Source organism: Pteronotus mesoamericanus, unplaced genomic scaffold, assembly GCF_021234165.1.
Source record: "Pteronotus mesoamericanus isolate MK-2021 breed Mesoamerican mustached bat unplaced genomic scaffold, CSHL_Meso_final contig_171, whole genome shotgun sequence".
Taxonomy (NCBI): Eukaryota; Metazoa; Chordata; class Mammalia; order Chiroptera; family Mormoopidae; genus Pteronotus; species Pteronotus mesoamericanus.
The window spans coordinates 675367-693609 of record NW_026555070.1 but is presented as its reverse complement, the minus strand read 5'-3'; the positions used below and the strand labels follow the sequence as shown (position 1 = coordinate 693609).

General features: G+C 43.9%; 1 protein-coding gene across 1 annotated transcript in view; it reads right to left on the bottom strand.

Annotated features, from left to right (window-relative positions):
- The window catches only part of RUFY1 (RUN and FYVE domain containing 1), a 60330-nt gene that overhangs the window by 35319 nt on the left and 6768 nt on the right, over positions 1–18243 (bottom strand). Inside the window, exons 2-7 of the mRNA XM_054566264.1 lie at positions 15580–15753; positions 13932–14049; positions 11527–11628; positions 10126–10249; positions 4339–4400; positions 1927–1992 (exon numbers count right to left, since the gene is read on the bottom strand). Coding sequence (XP_054422239.1) covers positions 1927–1992; positions 4339–4400; positions 10126–10249; positions 11527–11628; positions 13932–14049; positions 15580–15753 — 646 coding nt within the window. The remainder of the gene's footprint in view (positions 1–1926; positions 1993–4338; positions 4401–10125; positions 10250–11526; positions 11629–13931; positions 14050–15579; positions 15754–18243) is intronic.

Genomic DNA, 18243 nt, shown 5'->3' with positions numbered 1-18243 from the left:
ATCTATTTATACTTTGCCCCATTTTACAAATATCCTTCAAGTAATAAGTACTTTTTTCATACTGTAAGACATGTAGAAAGCCAAAGGAGACTTGGTGAGCAGTGACAGCAGTAACTTTCCCTGTGGATGATGTGCCAGGCCCTATTTGTTCTAAGCCCTTTAAATGCACGCAGCACTTTCCACAAGTCTGTGAGGTAAATTGTATTACCTATTTTACAGACAAGAAACCCATACCTTTATATTAAAACACTCATATTCACACCCCTCTGAAGGGACAGCCCGACTGAACCTGGCTTTCCGGCCCTAGACACTGCACTTTTGGGCTACAGGCCCTCCTGCCAAACCTGGAGCCCTGTGCCTATGAGGGGCAGCGACGCACAGCTGGCCAGGCCAGAGAATCAGGGCCAGCGATCGAGGGGGGCTTTTCTGCAACAGGGAAGGTGCGAGGGCCCTGACCAGGCTGAGGATGGCGGACTTCACTGTCCTTCCAGTCCTTTGACCCTTGTCCAAGGCCCTTCAATAAAATGGCTTGATTCACTCCACCCCCCTCCCCTGCCCAAATTGGGTGGAAGAAAAATAAAAATACAAAGGCATAAAATGAAAAAGGAAACAAAACAAAAGCTATGGAAGAAACTAAAGTTTCAAGAGTCTATAGTTGTCCCTTCTACACCAACTATACAGCTTAGAAATTAGAGCAAAATCTACACTTTCTTAGAAAACATAAATGACCTGAAAAGGCAGATTCTCCAGAGATAAAACCAAGATGAACTAACAACGGAGAAGCACTGAGGCCCTGGCCAGGTCCCTGGCCATGCACTCTGAGGCTCACACCCGACGGGCAGAGGGCGCTCCCAGGCCCCGGCGCAAGGCCAGGCCTCCCGCTCCCGGGGGAAAGCTCAGAACCTCGCCACCGGGCGGCAGGGGAAGGACTCCAGGGTGGTCAGGTCAAGTTCCATGTTAAGAGAACAATTATTAAAAGTAGGGTTAAGCAGAGCTTGTTCCTGTGATTCAGTGTGAAGAAGTTCACTCAAAAAGTAGATCACATCAACAGATTAAGGGAGAAAAGTCACGATTACCTTACTGGATGCTAATAGGCATTTGATAAAATTCAACATCTATTCCTTATAGAAACTCTCAATAAACTAGGAACTGATCAAGAACCTCTTTCAAAGTAACAGCCAACATGGCACACACAGCCAGCTGGAGCAGCACTTCCCTAGGCCTGTGGTCTGTGCCGAGGGGCATGCCTGCTCCTTCACCTGCCTCCCCAGCTCCCGGGGCCAGAGGGGCCGCTCTTGGGAAGCACCGCTACTGTGCACTGCACACTCTCTGAAGGGGGTTCAGGGAGAGAACAAAGTCTCTCAAAGACAGGAGACAGACACTCTGCCCTCTCTCACCAACATCTCTAGTACCTGGTGTTTCATGAGACACAGCAGCAGAGGCTTTCCAATGAACATGAAAAATCAAGATAAGGATGCTGGCTCTGGCTACTGAATGCTCTTAAAGGGTTAGCCCAGTGGCTCTCCCCCTTTTTTCTGGCCCCAACATGCTGGAGGGTTGTGTGCTGATTCCCAGCAGCAGCAGCAGTACTGCCCATGGTAGTGATTTTCAACCCAGTGGCTGTGGGGTGAGGGCTGGAGAGGCAAGGTTTTATTTACGGACTCTCTAAGTTGTTTAACTGCACAAAGCAAAGAACCGAAGAATTCCCAAAAGCAATTTTTCAAGAGATCAGACTTCTCTGGTCCGCTCATGGGAGCATGGCACAATAATCTTTTTTCTTGGTTGGGGAAAAAAATTTATAACTACATTTTTAACTCAACAACTCAATAAAAGAACTCAACAACTCGATAACTCAAAAAAGTTCCATGAAACAACTGTCCGGTACTGAGAATGAACTGTAACACTGGGAAACGGAGGAAGCCCTACCTTAAGTGCCGGTTCAGCTCTTCCACATAATTTTTTTGATCAAGGACATCAGTAATTCTTTCATGCCTTTAAAAAAAGAGCATAAAAAGAAGTTCTTTTCATTAAGAATTAACACTTTTTAACTTAGCCCCAACCTCCAATCACCTTGTAGGAATGCAAATGTCATCGTGAAACCAAGAGGCAGGGCTCAGGAATGTCTGCAGGGCCTTGAGAGAAGAGAGAGCAAGGCTGGTGGGCAGGCGTGGAAACACGTGGCCTGGAGAGCAGGCGCCCTGCAACCGACTCGCCACTGGGGAAGAGGAAAGCCATGGCATGCAAGATGGGGACACCAACAGCCATGTGCAAGTGGCTCCTGGGGCAGATGAAGATGCCCTTGCTGTAATGAAGGAGGGTGGCTGGCTTAGAAAAGGATACCATGACACTTCAAAACACAAAGCTGAGCAGTCTGCATTAAAAAAAAAAAAGACTTTAGCCCTGGCTGGTGTGGCTCAATGGATTGCGTGCCAGCCTGTGAACCAAAGCCAGTTCGAGTCCCAGTCAGGGCACGTGCCTGGGTTGTGGGCCAGGTCCCCAGTAGGGGGCACACAAGAGGCAACCACATATTGATATTTCTCTCCTTCTCTTTCTCCTTCCCTTCCTTTCTAAAAATTAATAAATAAAATCTTAAAAAAAAAAGACTTTAACATTTTAAAGTTAGCCCCCCTCTTTATATACATATGTACATATACACATGAATAGGATCATTCTACACAAGTTCATACCACAGGCACTGCCTTTGTTTCTCAGTGCGGTCACTTTTTCCTTTCACCTGTTTCGCACTTTACCTAACTCTCCCAAGTAACCAACATAATAGCCTGATGAGCATCCTATGTGCGTATAATCATCATATCTATTTATCTACCTTGTATGTGTATACCATGCAATTAAAATATAAAACAAATACCAAGGATTTTTTGGGTTTAAAACATGGGATATACATGTATATGCTTCCAGTAACATACTTTTTTCACTTAATATCTTGTGGAAATCCTTCTAAGTCAACTATACCCATAGCCAAATCTATTCTTCCTTCCTTCCTTTCTTATTTTTTTGAGAGGGAAAGAGAGGGAGAAAGAGAGGGAGAGAAAAATCAAAGCAAGAGAGAAGCATCGATTGGTTGGCTTCGGTGTGTCCCCCACTGGGGGCCAAACCTGAAACCCAGGCCTGTGCCCTGACTGGGAATTGAACCAGAGACCTTTCGGTTTGTGGGATGATGCCCAACCCACTGAGCCACACCGGTCAGGGCAAATCTGTTCTGTTTTTAGGTCTCCGTGATATATCAAAGTGGGATATTATGGATGTTCCATAATTTATTCAGTTATTCCCTTACCGAAGGATAATCAATTTATTTCCAGTTTATTTTTTTAATACAAAGAATATATTTTGTTTAAGTTTAAAGGAGGGTGTGCAAAGCATTAATGAGGTTCCCACTGGTCCCAAGGCTCTGAGACCAAGGCTCCTCGTCAGGAACACGTTTCGGTGACACAAAGTCAAACAGTCAGACGCAACCCAAGGGTTTCCAGCGCCACTCCCTTCCGCAGTCTCCCGGGCAGCACTGTGATCAGGTCTGAGTGCCACTCCCCAAGTGGTCTGTGTGCGTGGAAGCACAATGTACAAATAGGGCTGTGTGTTCTTTTTTATCAGAACATAAATGATACCAGGTTTTGCACACTGTTTGCTTTCTTTCTCTTTTCTTTATTTGTTCTGGGATAACTTTTAAAAAAATTCTCACCTGAGGATGTGTTTATTGATTTTAGAGAGAGGAGAAAGGAGAGAGAGAGAAACATCAATGTGAGAGGGAAACATTGATCAGCCTCCTCCTGTATACACCCCAACTGGGGAGCGAACCTGCAACCTTTTGGTGCATAGGATGATGCTCTCACCAATGGGGCCACCGGGCCAGGGCCAGGATAACTTTTTTAAAAAGAATATCCTTTTTAACAAGGATGGGAGAGAGCTACACATGACACGAATGACACCCTAGACACACTAAGATCAAAGAGCAAGTCCATGGGCAACTTATAACAGTACCATCCCATTTATATTTAAACAAACTGTACAGCAAAATGCATGACCAACAAAGATGTATGCGCGTGGCATTGATAAAAGGCTTGGAAGGAGACACGAGGAGCTTCTTCTGAGGCAGTGGCAGTGGGATGGAGATGAGGGGACAGTGTGAACAAAGAAATTTCACTTGTACTTTGTATTCTGTAGAGCTTAATTCCTCACACAATGGGAAAATTAATGTATCACCTCTGTAATTAAAAATAGATAAATAAAAGCTAGAATTTTAAACAAAACTAAAACAAATGTAGCATTCTTTGCCAGAATTTCATTAAAAATGTGAAGAACAGCATACAATGCAGTACTTACTCTTTGCCACCATCAAGATCCTGCATATCCTTAAGGTAGAGGGAAAAATCGATCACTCCAACCTAATTAAAATAACATGCACAGGTTTAAATACAAAATCACTGTCTTGCTTTCCACATAGACCTTATACTCTTCAAATTCTGGGCATTTACATTCCTGTCTCTTTCCTACAAATACTTATTTAGTCAGGTTAATCAGCTCTGTAAAATAGCAATCAATAAAACAAACATGATGACAGAGGAGTGAGTGGAAGCTACACTAACCCCCTCCCAGGACCAATAGGGAATTACAACTAAATTGTAGAAAAAGCATCCTGAATAACCAACTGAACACTAGCTGGAGAGAAGCCTTACAACCAAGGACAGAAAGAAGAAACCACATCACCACAATGAGACTGGTACAGAGTGCAGAAGAGTCACAAGAGGGCTGGCCGGGCTCCCACGGGCAGAAGCTTAAGTGCCAGAGGGATATTTCAGTGGCTGGGGTGTCTCCTCGAGAGGTGTGGGGTCTAACGCACAAGCTGAGGACAGACTATAGCACCAGAGCTGGAAAGGAGCCCAGATAACATCCATCTGTGAAAAGCAACAGGGTTTCTGTCTGCCAAGGAGAGACGGTTGGAGACTCAGAGAGCGTCTTAAAGGTCCAACACACAAAACCTTGTGTGCAGCCACTTGTTCTGGGCTCCAGCAGAAAGCAGGCAGAGTGGACTAGAGATGCTTAAGGAGACTCTGAGAGAACTGACGGAACAGCTGCCAGGATCCCTGTGCTGAGTCACGCCCAGTACTGCAGAAGCCATCTTTCTCAGGCAGAGCACTCACCTCCATGTAGCATCAGCCTGAGGGGAAAGAATAACCCTGCCTGCAGGAATTACTTTGCCCCACTCTGTGGAGCTTAAGTCTGGCTGCTGATCACAGCTTGATTAGATTAACAAGTGAGCAGTTCAGAGGCTGATTAGTTTAACGCCTAAGGTAGAAAAGACAAAGAAGCAGCCAAAATTGGAAGACAAAGAAACAGACCCTAAATGAAAGACTAAGAGAATTCTCCAAAAGAACTAAATGAAATGGAGACAAGCAATTTGTCAGATAGTTTATAATAATGATTATAAGGATAATCAACAGCATGAAAAAAGACATAGAAACCATAAAAAGGGACCAGACAGAAATAAAGAATGCAATATCTGAAGTAAATACATTGGAAGGAATAAATATACTGGAAGGGCAGATGAAGCAGAGGATCGAATCAGTGTTTTGGAAGACAAAGTAGGAAAAAACTCCCAGGTAGGGCAGCAAAAGGAAAAAAGAATTTAAAAAAATGAAGAGAGCTTAAGAAACTTTGGACAATATGAAGCATAACAACATGTGCATCATAGAAACATCTGCATCAAAAGGAGAAGAGAGTGAGCAAGGGATCAAGAACCTATTTGAAGAAGTAATACCCAAAAACTTCCCAAATCTGGTGAAGGAAAAAAGTCACACAAGTCCAGGAAGCTCAGAGAGTCCCAAACAAGTTGGACCCAAAGAGGCCTACGCTGAGACACATCCTAATTAAAATGACAAGGCTTAAAGACAAGGAGAGAATCCTAAAAGCTGCAAGAGAAAAGAAGGTAGTTACCTACAAGGGAGCCCCAATTAGACTGTCATCTGATTACACAAGAGAAATGTTTCAGGCCAGAAAGGGGTGGCATGAAATACTCAACATGATGAAAAACCAAGGCTACTTTACCCAGCAAGGCTATCATTTAAAATTGAAGGAGAAATAAGGAGCTTCCCACACAACAACAACAAAAAAGGACTTTGTTAATACCAAGTCAGTACTGCAACAAATGGTAAAGGGTCTGCTCTAAGAAGAAGAAAAAGAGAGGGGGAAAAAAAAAAAACAAACCCCAGAGGAAAACAGTCTGACAATAAAATGGCACTACATACATATCTAGTAATAATCACCTTAAATGTAAATGGCTTAAACACTCTGACCAAAAGACAGAGGACAGCTGAATGGATAAGAAAACAAGACCAATACATATACTGCCTCCAAGAGACCCATCTCAGACTGAAAGATACACACAGACTAAAGTAAAGGTTTGGAAAAAGATATTTCATGCAAATGGAAAAGAAAAAAAAAGCTGGGGCAGCAGTACTTATAGCCGACAAAATAGACGTTAAAACCAAGGCTATAGTAAGAGACAAAGAAGGATACTATATAATGATAAAAGGAACAATCCAACAAGAGGATATAATCCTATTAAACATTTACGCATCCAACATAGGAGCAACTAAATATGTAAAGCAAATCCTGATGGATGTAAAAAGAGAAGTCGACAAATACAGTCATAGTTAGGGATTTTAACATTCCATTGACTACAATGGATAGATCTTCTGGGCAGAAAATCAACAAGGAGACAGCAGCCTTAACTGACACACTAGATCAAATGGATTTAATTGATATTTTCAGAGCATTTCACCCCAAAGCACCAGAACATACACACTTTTCAAATGCACATAGAATATTTGTTTTCTAACAAATGCACATGTTAGGATACAAAACAAGTCTCAGTAAATTTAAGAAGATTGAAATCATATCAAGCATCTCTGACCACAATGCTATGAAACTAGAAATCAATCACAAGAAGAAAACTGAAAAATACATAAAGACATGGAAGGTAAATAATATGTTGTTAAACAATGAATGGGTTAACAATGAGATCAAGGGAGAAATAAAAAAAGACCTTGGAACTAATGAAAATGGGAACACAACAATCCAAAAATCTGTGGGATACTGGGAAAGCAGTACTAAGAGGAAAATTCATAGTATTGCAGACCTATCTCAAAAAAGAAGAAAAAGCTCAAATAAACAATCAAACCTCACACTGAAAGGAACCTGAAAAAGAACAACAAACAAAGCCCAAAGTGAGTAAAAGGAAGGAAATAATAAAGGTTAGAACAGAAATTACCCTGGCTGGTGTGGTTCAATGGATTAAGTGCTGGCCTGCCAGCCAAAGGGTCACCAGTTCAATTCCCAGTCAGGGCACATGCCTGGGCTGTGGGCCAGGTCCCCAGTGGGGGGTGTGCAAGAGGCAACCACACACTGATGTTTCTCTCCCTCTTTCTCTCTCCTTTCCCCTCTCTCTAAAAATGAATAAAAATCTTAAAAAAAAAAAAAAGAACTAGGACCAAAAAAGGCATAAAGCTGAAGTGGTCACACCAGCAAGTTCTAACTTTCAAACAAAAAATACTTCCTGCTCCAAAAAAACTGCTGTAGAAAACCAGAAAAGTATATTATCCCGCTTATTTTAAGAGATTAATACAATCCTGACACTGAAAAGTGACAAAGACAGTACAGAACAGGAAAAGTAGGAACAGTGTCACTAGTAAGTGGAACCATAAAAATCCCAAATCAAGCAGCGGCATATTAAGCCTGACACACTCAAAGAATAATGCATGATGCCAAGCGGGACTCATTTTAGAAATGCGGACATAATATCACAACAGGAAACCTATGAATTAATTCAATCATATTTATGGGTTAAAAACAAGTATGACATTTCAACAGATGTCAAAAAAGATATCTGACAGCATTCAACGTTCATCTTCAATAAAAATGCAAAGTAAATGAGAACAAAACAGGACTTTGTCAACAAGCAAAGGAGCACTCCTCAGACATCACCAGTAAACACTCACACTTCGTGGCGACAGATGAGAGGCACTGCATTAAAGGACACAGTGGGGGCTCAATCAGATCCATTATTTAATAAAATTCTCAATCTTTATTTTGTAATTGGACAAAATGATGTTCAAGTTCAGATGGGAGAATGGACAGCCTGAACTACATTGGAAAAAGCAAGTATAATACCGTGGGCAAGCAGTGAACTACCAGAATATAAAACACACCACGTGGCTGTAGGAATTAAAAGATGGTGCTACTGGCATAAGAACAGACACGGGGGACAGAACAGGGTCCAGAAGTAACCCTCTGCGCACTAGGGATACTTCACAAGCTAAAGGTGGGGTTTCAACTTAGTAGGAAAATAATATATCATATGTGATGTTCAGCAAACTGGTTCCCCACTTCTAAAGAAATCTAGACTCACACTGCACACTAAGTCAAAACAAATGACAGGCAAAATATTCAAATATAAAAAATACACAGTTGATTTGGAAAAATAATTTTTAGATGGGAAAGGACCTTCTAAGGACAATACCTTGAAAAGTGTAATGGAAAAATCCATTGAATTTGCCCCCAAAAATGTCTACAGAGAAAATGTACTGAGAAACCAGAAAAAAATTGTAACAAAAAATTTCAACAGTTAATATCCATAATCTATAATAAGGGAGTGGAAAAGATGTAAAACTCAGAAAAAGGAGTAAAGGATATGAACAGGTAGTCACAAAAGCTGAACCACCAATGGCAAATAACACATGAAAAAAATGCTTGACCTCCCCTGCTCTCAAAACGGTAAACTTAAGAATAGTTCTGTCTATTACATTGAAAAAAGCCAAGGACGCCCATTGTCACACTCTAACACTCGTGTAGAATGTGACAACTTTGACAGAGTGACCCCCAAATTTATCTTGGGGTAATAACTGGACAAGTGCACAAAGAGGGATGAAGATGTTTATAATGTTGCTGTTGTGCCATGTAAACGACCTAGGTTAGTCAGTACTGGTTAAGCGGCACAGGGCGTCCGCCAGATGGAACGCTGTGCAGCCGTTTAAAATGGCTTACGTCTCCAGCAACACTGAGGGCTATGTGCGACATGTTCTTCCAAACAATTACTAAATAGTGTGCTTTAAATAATCATATTTTGGTTAAAAAAAAAACAACTCCAAACATCTCTCTCTAAAACACACACATACACACCTTGCTTACTTATGTGCCCGCAAAGGTATATGCCACAATGTAACACTGAATTGGTTGTCTCTGTGTAATGCAATTGTGTGTGACATTTAGTTTCATTTTAAAAATACACTTCTGTATTTAAAAAACTTTTTTTCAACATGCAAAAACAACAAAACTATTGGGGAGGGGGGAGCTGACCTGGGCATAGAGGGATTGGGGAAGCTATAGATCCTTCAGGTCCAAACAGGTGGCAGGCAGAAGGCTGGGCAGTGGCCCCGCCAGATACAGATGACCTTCTTGCCCTGAGGAGGGGTCAAGGTGGGGATGGGTCAGAGTGTCTGTCCCGGGGGGACGCCGGGAGTTTAGGTCACCTGCTCCCGTCTGAAGAGAGCTGCCCACCCCTCTGTACCTTACGACTTTCATTCGTGCCCTGTTCTATCACCGGGCTTCCCCAAATCTCTCCCGACTCTACCTTGCCAATCCCCATCCAACCTCCTGGGACTTTCAGACTTGTCTGCTCAATGTTTTTGCTGTGCCTATTCATGGCCCCTTCTAACGCGTGACCTGGATTGATCATTCTCAAACCCTGGCATGAACATTTTACTGTACTGCTTAAAAACCTCCAAGAGCTTCTCAAAGCTCAAGGGACAACACTGAACCCTTCAGCAAGGCACCAATGGCCCAACATCCGAGCCCAGACTCCACCTTTGCCTCCCTTGTGGAGCTTCCTGTGTCCCAGCCACAAACTGCTTCCTGTCCGCAAACGTGCTGTGCTCTCTGTGTGCCTCTGCCTGAGCTCTTTCTTCACCTTTCCCCAGCTGCTTCCCTGTCTGCCCCAGGATGGCGCCCTGCACAGCCCTCTGTCCCTGTTGGAGGTTCAACATTGCCTACAGATCCTGGTAAAATCTCTGGCCTAGAGAAGTCATTCCACCCAGAACCAAATCCCCATTTTACCTGAGAATCCAAATCTTCTCCTTTTAAGCAAAGATTGGCATCAAGAACATTGAGTCCCACCAGGAGACCGACGATCACCATCCCCTCTTCCTCCATCATTAAGGCCTCTGGCTCATAGAACTCACTGCAAGAGAGGAGTGGCCACGGAGAGGCTCAGGATGCCCTCGCCAGCCCCTTTGCCCCGCCGCACCCGCCTGGCCCCCTTCTGGCTGGTAGTCTGGCTGCCAGAAGCTCCCTGGGGTGAATGTCCTTCTGCTTTCATTTCCCTCTCCTGCTGTAAGTGCTGCTGTTTCTTCTCTGGCCTCTCCTCTCTTCCTGTGGCTTAGAAAGTGCTGCTCCCGCCTCTGGTCCATTGTGAACTCTGCCATTTGGGCCTTGGACCCCAGCCCTTCTCATCCCCTCTTGGCTCCTGCATTCCCGACCCCACTCTGCCCCTCCTGTCCCCACAGGCTCCTTCTTCCACGTTGCTGTGAACAACTTCCAAAGCGCACCCCCACATTCAAGAATAAAACTCCCCCCTCTTCCGTGTGTCCCACGGAGCAACACTGGCTGCTTTTGTTCCTTACGGCCGCCACCTAGGCCCCTTGCAGGGGCTCCACCCCACCTCTGCCTGCTCCTGCTCACACGGTCTGCTAATTTACCATCGTGTGCCTGTGCACAAGAACTTGCTATCTTAGGGATCAGTTTCTTAGACAAAATGTGTACCTCAAAGGTAGTCAACTGTGCCCAAAGAACAAAGGATGTGACATATTTGAAATAAGTATTCACCATGTAAAGATATATTCAATAATAAGCCATGACTTGAAAACAATAAAAAATTTAGGAAGGCCATACTGTAAAAGATATTTTTGTCTCAGCTAGATAAGAGTAATTCTAGAGAGATTCTTCCCTTATGAATTCTCATATTCTAGAGAAAGTTCCTTTCATAATGATTATTTTTGTTTATAGTTATATAAATATCAAATATGAACTGTCATAATTTCAGATAGCCAATTAGTCTTTATTGGATATAAGACTATATTTACAAGAGGTATAAATATTTACAAACTGGATACAGACTCCTAAAATAAGTAATATATTACAAAAAAATCTAGTTCTAATGTCATTTTCCTGTTATTATCCAATCTAACAAATACAATTTTGTTGAAATTTAATGGAGTACACTGTTAGCTACCCAACTGAGGTATTTTTGAAGAGCAATCTTTTTAAAAATAAAAAGTAATATAAATCTTCATTTGTTCCCACCAGCTTTCGGATATCAGTGCTCTAAAAAATTAAATAGCACTATTTTAAAACTAAGCCACTAAGAATATTTATAATATTTTTAATAAAAGCTCTGTACATTATAAACTCTTGTTTGAATTCAAAGCAAAAGAAAAGCAAAGATAGGTGATGAAATACCTTAAGATATGTTTATTGTCTATCAGCACTTTCAGATAATCTGCCAGTTTCTTTTGCATGAGGGCAAGATAAAGCCAAGCTCGGCCTCTTCCCACAGCTGTCCTGAAGTCAAACAGAAGCAAACTGTTAGAGCTTAACAGTAACAACAGAAGACAAAACAATGAGACAAGTCAGCCCAAGAGAGACACAAATTCACGCTTTGAGTGCAGAGAACACGTAAGGACAGCTGCTCAGGGGCTGGGGGCGCGCACTGTCTGGGGAGGCAAGCAGCTCGCCACATGCCTCTGGGTGCCGTGTGAATTTTGTTATCATAGGCAAGTGGGGTGTTTTTTTCTATTTGGACAAAAGAGGAAAAAGTCTTAAGCCACAAAAATCTGATTCCTAGAACAAATACAATCAGATAAAACTGCATATATTAATAAAGTTTTATAGGGAGCCAGGAAATATTAGATTAGCTTTGTTTAAGGAACAAATATTCTTTCAAAGATTAATGTACAACATCATTAGTGCTTGTTAAAGCGTCGAAGACTCAAGGTTTCTGAGGCATTCGCTGAAAGGTGCAATTTTTAAAAAACTGGTAAAAAACACCTTAACATAAAATTTACCTGTTAAGGAATAATGCTCAGTATGTGTTCAGTGCATTACACTGTTGTGCAACCAGGCTCAAAGGCGCAAATCTGAAAAGGCCTGCTTTAAACATTATGAGAAGAAAAGCCTCCCCACTACAGACCTCACACTATTTAAGGAAAGCAAGCAAAGTGCACCTGAGACAGAGGCCCGAGTACAGAGGCACTGCTGTACTCAGTGTCTGCACCAGAGGGCGCTCTCAGGGCCAGGACTGGCTGGCACCCCGTGACCTCCGCAGCCAGGTCCACAGCGTTCGTCCAACTTCATGGGTACAAAAGGCTTGGAACACCACCCCCTCCCACACACACTACACCACCACCACCACCACCACCACCAATAAATTATGGGGGGAAACCAGAGCAAAAAGGAAAAGAAGTTCGGGAAAAAAGTCCTGAATGGGGGCGTGAGGTGGGAAATGGCCACTGACAGGGCCTGCTCAGTGTGAGTGTGAAGGGCGCAGCACCCCAGCGCGCAGCTGGCGGCTGCTGGTCCAAGTCCTACACCCAGGAGGCCATCGGCAGGCAACGGGTGGCGCGCTCAAGAGGTATGTCTGGGGACAGGCACCACTGCACTATCTGGAGAATGAACGCTGGAAGGCAAGTCCAGTGCCCAAAGGGGCATTACCCCAGTGAGCTGGACAGCAGAGGGCTGTGGGTGAGTGCCTGATACGGAGAGAGGTCTACAATCTACTATGGAACAGAAAAAAGCCTACAGGACGTATGGTTTAATACTTAATTTTCCCCAGCTCCCCTTCCCCATACATTAATATATTGTTTTCAGTTTAGGTTTACTTCCAAAACATTTTTATGCACATGGGAACAAATATATATTTATTTTTTCTCCTCTTTTTTATTAAAAAAAAAACCAAACATGTTATACATGCTGTCCTGCAACTTACTTACTTCACAGGGCTGTGCAGCAACAGGGCTTGATGGGATTTAGAGGATTTCAGTTAACACAGGCCCGTGTTCCCTTTCTGGGCAAGCTCCTTGCTCACTCCAAGTCTCACCTCCCATGCCTTTCACTGAGGACACCAACTGCTTTTCTGGAGGCTTGTTGTGGAGGATTAAATGAGACAATGAAATGTCCTTAACATAATGCCTGGCACATGGCACACCCTCAGTAAATGGTGGCTATTACTATTGTCTGAAAATGGAGCAGGTTGGCTCCACAGGGAAAGGGTCAGACAGAAGCTGGACAGTCCTGGGGGCTCTTATGCATCAGCCCAAGGATCTCTAGGGCCTCTTCTAAGTGAGATTCCATGATGATGATACCTTGTTTGTGTTCTGTCCAGTTTTTAATTTTGAGCCAATGATAGGGATCCTAAGGGCAAACCCAGACACAGCAAATGATTTGTTAGTCTCAGCCTTTTCACAAATACCACTTGTCCTGGGATCTAAAATCTGGCCTGAACTGTATTATTCAGAAAACTGCCCAAATGTACCTGAAGCTGTGATTATAGGAGTACAACAATGACTCCTTTTCCTTCTGCAGCTGCTTCTCATGTGACAATGCCATCCCACCCCAGGTGAACCTGTGTGACAAACAGAAATCACTGTCCCCAGTTTAAGAAGGAAACCGAGGCTCAGAAAGGGGCAAATCTTGCTCAAGATCATGTGGATAATGAGTAGCAGAGCTGGGACTATAGTCTAAGTATAGTGTGGCTCATGCAATTTGTTCTAAGTCAGAAAATATTTTATCAGCAAGGAATTGAGAAATGGGTAAATACAAGGAAGTTTTTTAGAAACATCAAATCAGTATAATGACTTTTTACTCACTTTAATTCTGGCAGATTTCTGACACTAGTGGCGATATCTGATGCTTCTGGACAAAGCTTCTCCACCAGCTCCAAAGGACCAAAGAAAGATTTATTTTGGCCAATAAAACTCTTCTTAACTAAAAGGGAAAACAGAAGTGTTATAGGAACAGGTTACAGGTCTTCAGGGGTCCACAGTCTTTCTTCCAAAAGCCAAATAAATACTTTAGATTAACTCTTCCACTTAATTCTTCAGATTTAGCCTTGGGGACTGGGAGAGAGGTCAGGTAACACGTGAGCTCTCCCTTCTGGAGCCAGGGATTCTCTGATGAACCCACCACGCGCTTTCTCCAAGTGTTCACTGCCTGTGAGATAAAACAGTGCCTCATGTGGTCACGTTGGAAACCCTCCCCTTTTCTCAGTGCCTGACTGCAAACAGACGTCACTGCCACCCTTCCCCCGCACTGCCGCTGGGGCCTCCTCCTGGGCCTCCTGCTCCTACTATTGTCACCTCCCCCCCCTCAGTCTGCCCTTCACATAGTTGGGGCTCTTAAAAATGTAAGTAAGGTCCTGTCTCCTGCTGGCTTAAAATCCTCCAAACCTTCTTAGAATAAAATCCAATTCTTCAACTGACCTATGAAGGCTCACATGTTCCTGACCTCCCCACTCCCTCCACTTAGCAGCCCTCAGTTACCTGTTGTCGTTCTCAAACCAAGCGTGGTCCCACTCAGGGCCTTTGTACCTGTTTTATTTTTTTCTGTTTGTGACTTTTGCTTTCCCCAAATCTTTGCATGATTGACTCCTTCTCCTGTATGTCTCAGCTCACACTTCACCTCCCAGAACAACCTTCCCCTTTCACCCTAGCTAAAAGGCGTTTTTCCTCACCCCAGCTGCTGTGGCTCAGTAGATTGAGTGCCAGCCTGCAAACTGAAAGGTCACTGGTTCAATCCCTAGTCAGGGCACAGGCCTGGGTTGTGGGCCAGGTCCCCAGCTGGGCCATACAAAAGGCAACCAATCATTGTTTCCCTCCCTCTCTTTCTCCCTCCCTACCCCTCTCTCTAAAAATAAATAAACAGATAAAATTTTTTAAAATAAAATGTTTTCCCCTTGATTTTCTACCACTGAACCCATTTTGCTCCCTTGAATTTGTAGCATTTTGTTATTATGATGGTTTGTTTCTGTATTTATTGCCTATATGTCCTTCTCTAGAATTGTGCTGTCCAAGGTAGCCACGAGCCACATGTGCTACTGACGACTCGAAACACAGCCAGTGCAACTGAGACACGCTGTAAGTGTAAAACACAGCAGATGGTTAAGCCTTCGTATATAAAAAGAATGCAAACTGTCTCACTAATAAGGCTTTTTAATAATGATTATGTATTAAAATTACAATTCTGTATTTTGGATATATTCGGCTCAATAAGATATATCTTGAAAACTAATTTCACTTGTTTTTTTGTTTTGTTTTTTGTTTGTTTTATTTTAACGCGGCTACCAGAACATTAAAAATTGCAGACATGGTTTGCATGGCAATTTCTATTGGACAGCACTGTTCATAAACGTCGCGTCTTGCGGGCAGGAGGTTGTGTTTTGTACCTTGCTGTTCTCGCAGCACCCAGAACTACTCGGCACTGAAGAACGCACGCTGAGCCCCAGGCGCCCAGGCTCACCTTTCAGCCCGTGTTTGAGGCAGTGCTCCATCACCACGAAGAACTGCTGCAAGGGGGCGTGGTCCGCATCCAGGCTGCGGCCCAGGCTCAGAGCGGACTGAAGCAAGACCTTGATGCTGAGTTTCATCATGTGCATCAGGTTGGCACGCTCCTCCATCATCTGGCACTTGGAAGCTGTGGGGCAGAAACAGGGACAGCTTCGTCAGTGGACTGAGCGTGCTGCCAGGCGAGGCGCTTGGACACTGGGCCACGGAAGCAGGACCGGCCAGGCGGCAGGCAGGCGGGCTGCTCCGAGCGCAGACGCGCGGACGACCGGGGTCGGTAGTCGCCCCGCCCCTGATCCGTGGAGGTCAGAGCCGCTCGGACGCCGCGGGGCGTCAGGTGAGATTCGAGGCCTCTCCCAGGCGGCTGCTACAGCGACCGCCCTACCAAGACTCGCACCATTGGGGTCACCCACCCCCAGCACTCCGTTTTCCACCCACCGAAGGCGCAGGGCGCAAAATGCAGGAAGCCCCACCCCCGCCCCAGACGTTTCTATTGGGCGAACCGCAGCGAGGCCACGCCCCCAGGCGCGGGGGCGCCTGTCGGACTTCGGCGTTCCTTCCGCCAGGAGGGGTCCTGAAACCTGCTCTAGGGTGTGACGGTGCCCTCTGAGTTCCTTCGGGGAAGCCCCAGCCACTCGATTCCAGACTCGCATTCTCATTTTTGCCAATCTTTTGCCCACAATTAGTGGGCAATTACGAGTTTTACACTTTTTTGATAGTGAAATAAAACTCAGCCATCTTTCCATTTCAGCTTCATATTAACCTTGTCACTTTGAGGGTTAAAAACTGTGTTCCACCAGGATTAGATTGCCATGACATATGTTGCCAAATGTGCCCTCACACCCAGGAAACTCATTGCAGAAACTTGTAAAAATGTGCAGCCCCAGCCTGAACGCTGCAGCCGGGAAACTGCCCTCAGGCCAGGACGGCCCCCGGGGTGCCCCTTCTGCAGGGCTCACCACCCTACGCCTTTCTAACGCGGGCCAGCTGGGAGGGGGCTGGGAGCCAGGTTGTTTCACTTCGCAGTTGTCAGATTCCTACTGGGCTTAATCATCAGGTTTAGTCTCCTCGTCTCTGAGTTGCTCGTTAAATCTTCATTTAGATTTATCTGCATATTTCGGATATTAATCCTTTGCTTACCTGCTTTGATTTTATGAGCCTTAATATGGACACATAAATAGAAGAGCATATGTATGTGTAGCTGAATTGAAAAGAACGATGTTATGACTGAATTTATAAGAAAGATATTAAATAAACATTATTGAGGCTTGAGACAGCCGGGATGGGGCTAAATATTCTCAATCCTTTCAGCACAACCTAAGACTAGTTGCGGGGAAAGGAAAATCCCTCTAAACATCTCATCTTGGTTATGGAGAGAGAAAAATGACTTAAGTAAAGCATTGGGGTCAGGCGTGGTTTACTTATTTTTAAATCTTGAGAGAATCTTATGTAGTACAATTATAAATTTGAAAACTTTAATGAATTGGATGATGGGCAAAGGAAAAAAAAATTGTGAAAACCTCATCAAGAGCAAAGAGTAACCCTGCATAGACCAATAACCACAGAAGTGATTTGTAAAGATTTAACCTCAAAGAAGGCAGCGGTCTTCCAGGGATGACACACATCCACGCGGAGGCCGAGGCAGGCCCTGGTGGCTCACACGCAACTCCCAGGCCTTCCAGTCCCACTCTTTCCTCTCTTTCCTCTTTCCTCTCCTGTCCCAGGGGAAGAGTGTCACTTCACTCCCTACCCCCTTATCCTCTTGATGCACTGGCCTGGGGTGTAGAAAGTCCCGCACATGCCCCAACATGAACAGCTTCCATTCCCTCATTTATTGCACTTAGTCAAGGAAACCTAGTCTGGGGGAGGGGAATCCCTTCCAGCCCTCTGCTGGGTATCCTAAATTTATAGTTAAAAAAAATCCCCCTCCCCCAATTCATACGTAATTGTTCTCAGCCAGTCTCAATGCCCACTGCCCTATGATGGGCCATTACCTTGGTGGACATGTTCCATAAATTAAATGAGCCAAAAGGTAACTCCAAGTTTTTGATGAAAATGGATTTGAAATACACATAAACTAAGTCTTTTTGTCAAAAAATGTTCTATCAGCAAAGGCATAATGAAATAAACAATATTTAGATGTCCTCAATCATTTTGAGTGTTCTGGGTTAAACAAGGTAGCTAGGTAAAGAATTACAAGCATAATTATCGTTTGATAAGTCTTAGTAAAACCTTTTTTGGGAAACTTCCTAGAAGTTGAGAAATTTTTTTTTTAAAGATTTTATTTATTTTTTTTTAGAGAGGGGGAGGGAAGGAGATAGGGAGAGAAACATCGATCAGTTGTCTCTGCTACGCGCTGGGGACCAAACCCGCAACCCAGGCATGTGCCCTTGCCGGTGACCTTTTGCTTTGAGGGATGATGCCCAACTAACTAAGCCACAATGGTCAGGGAAGAAATTTCTTTATACATGACTAGACTGCATTCTTTCTTGCAAGTCAGGTGATTTTCATTTGCTTTGAACAAAAAATTTAAAAAAATTACTGACAGATCTATGTGATTTAGGGTATATAACTTAGGAGTTCAAAGACTTGAGCAACACTGCTCTAACAAAACTGTCCA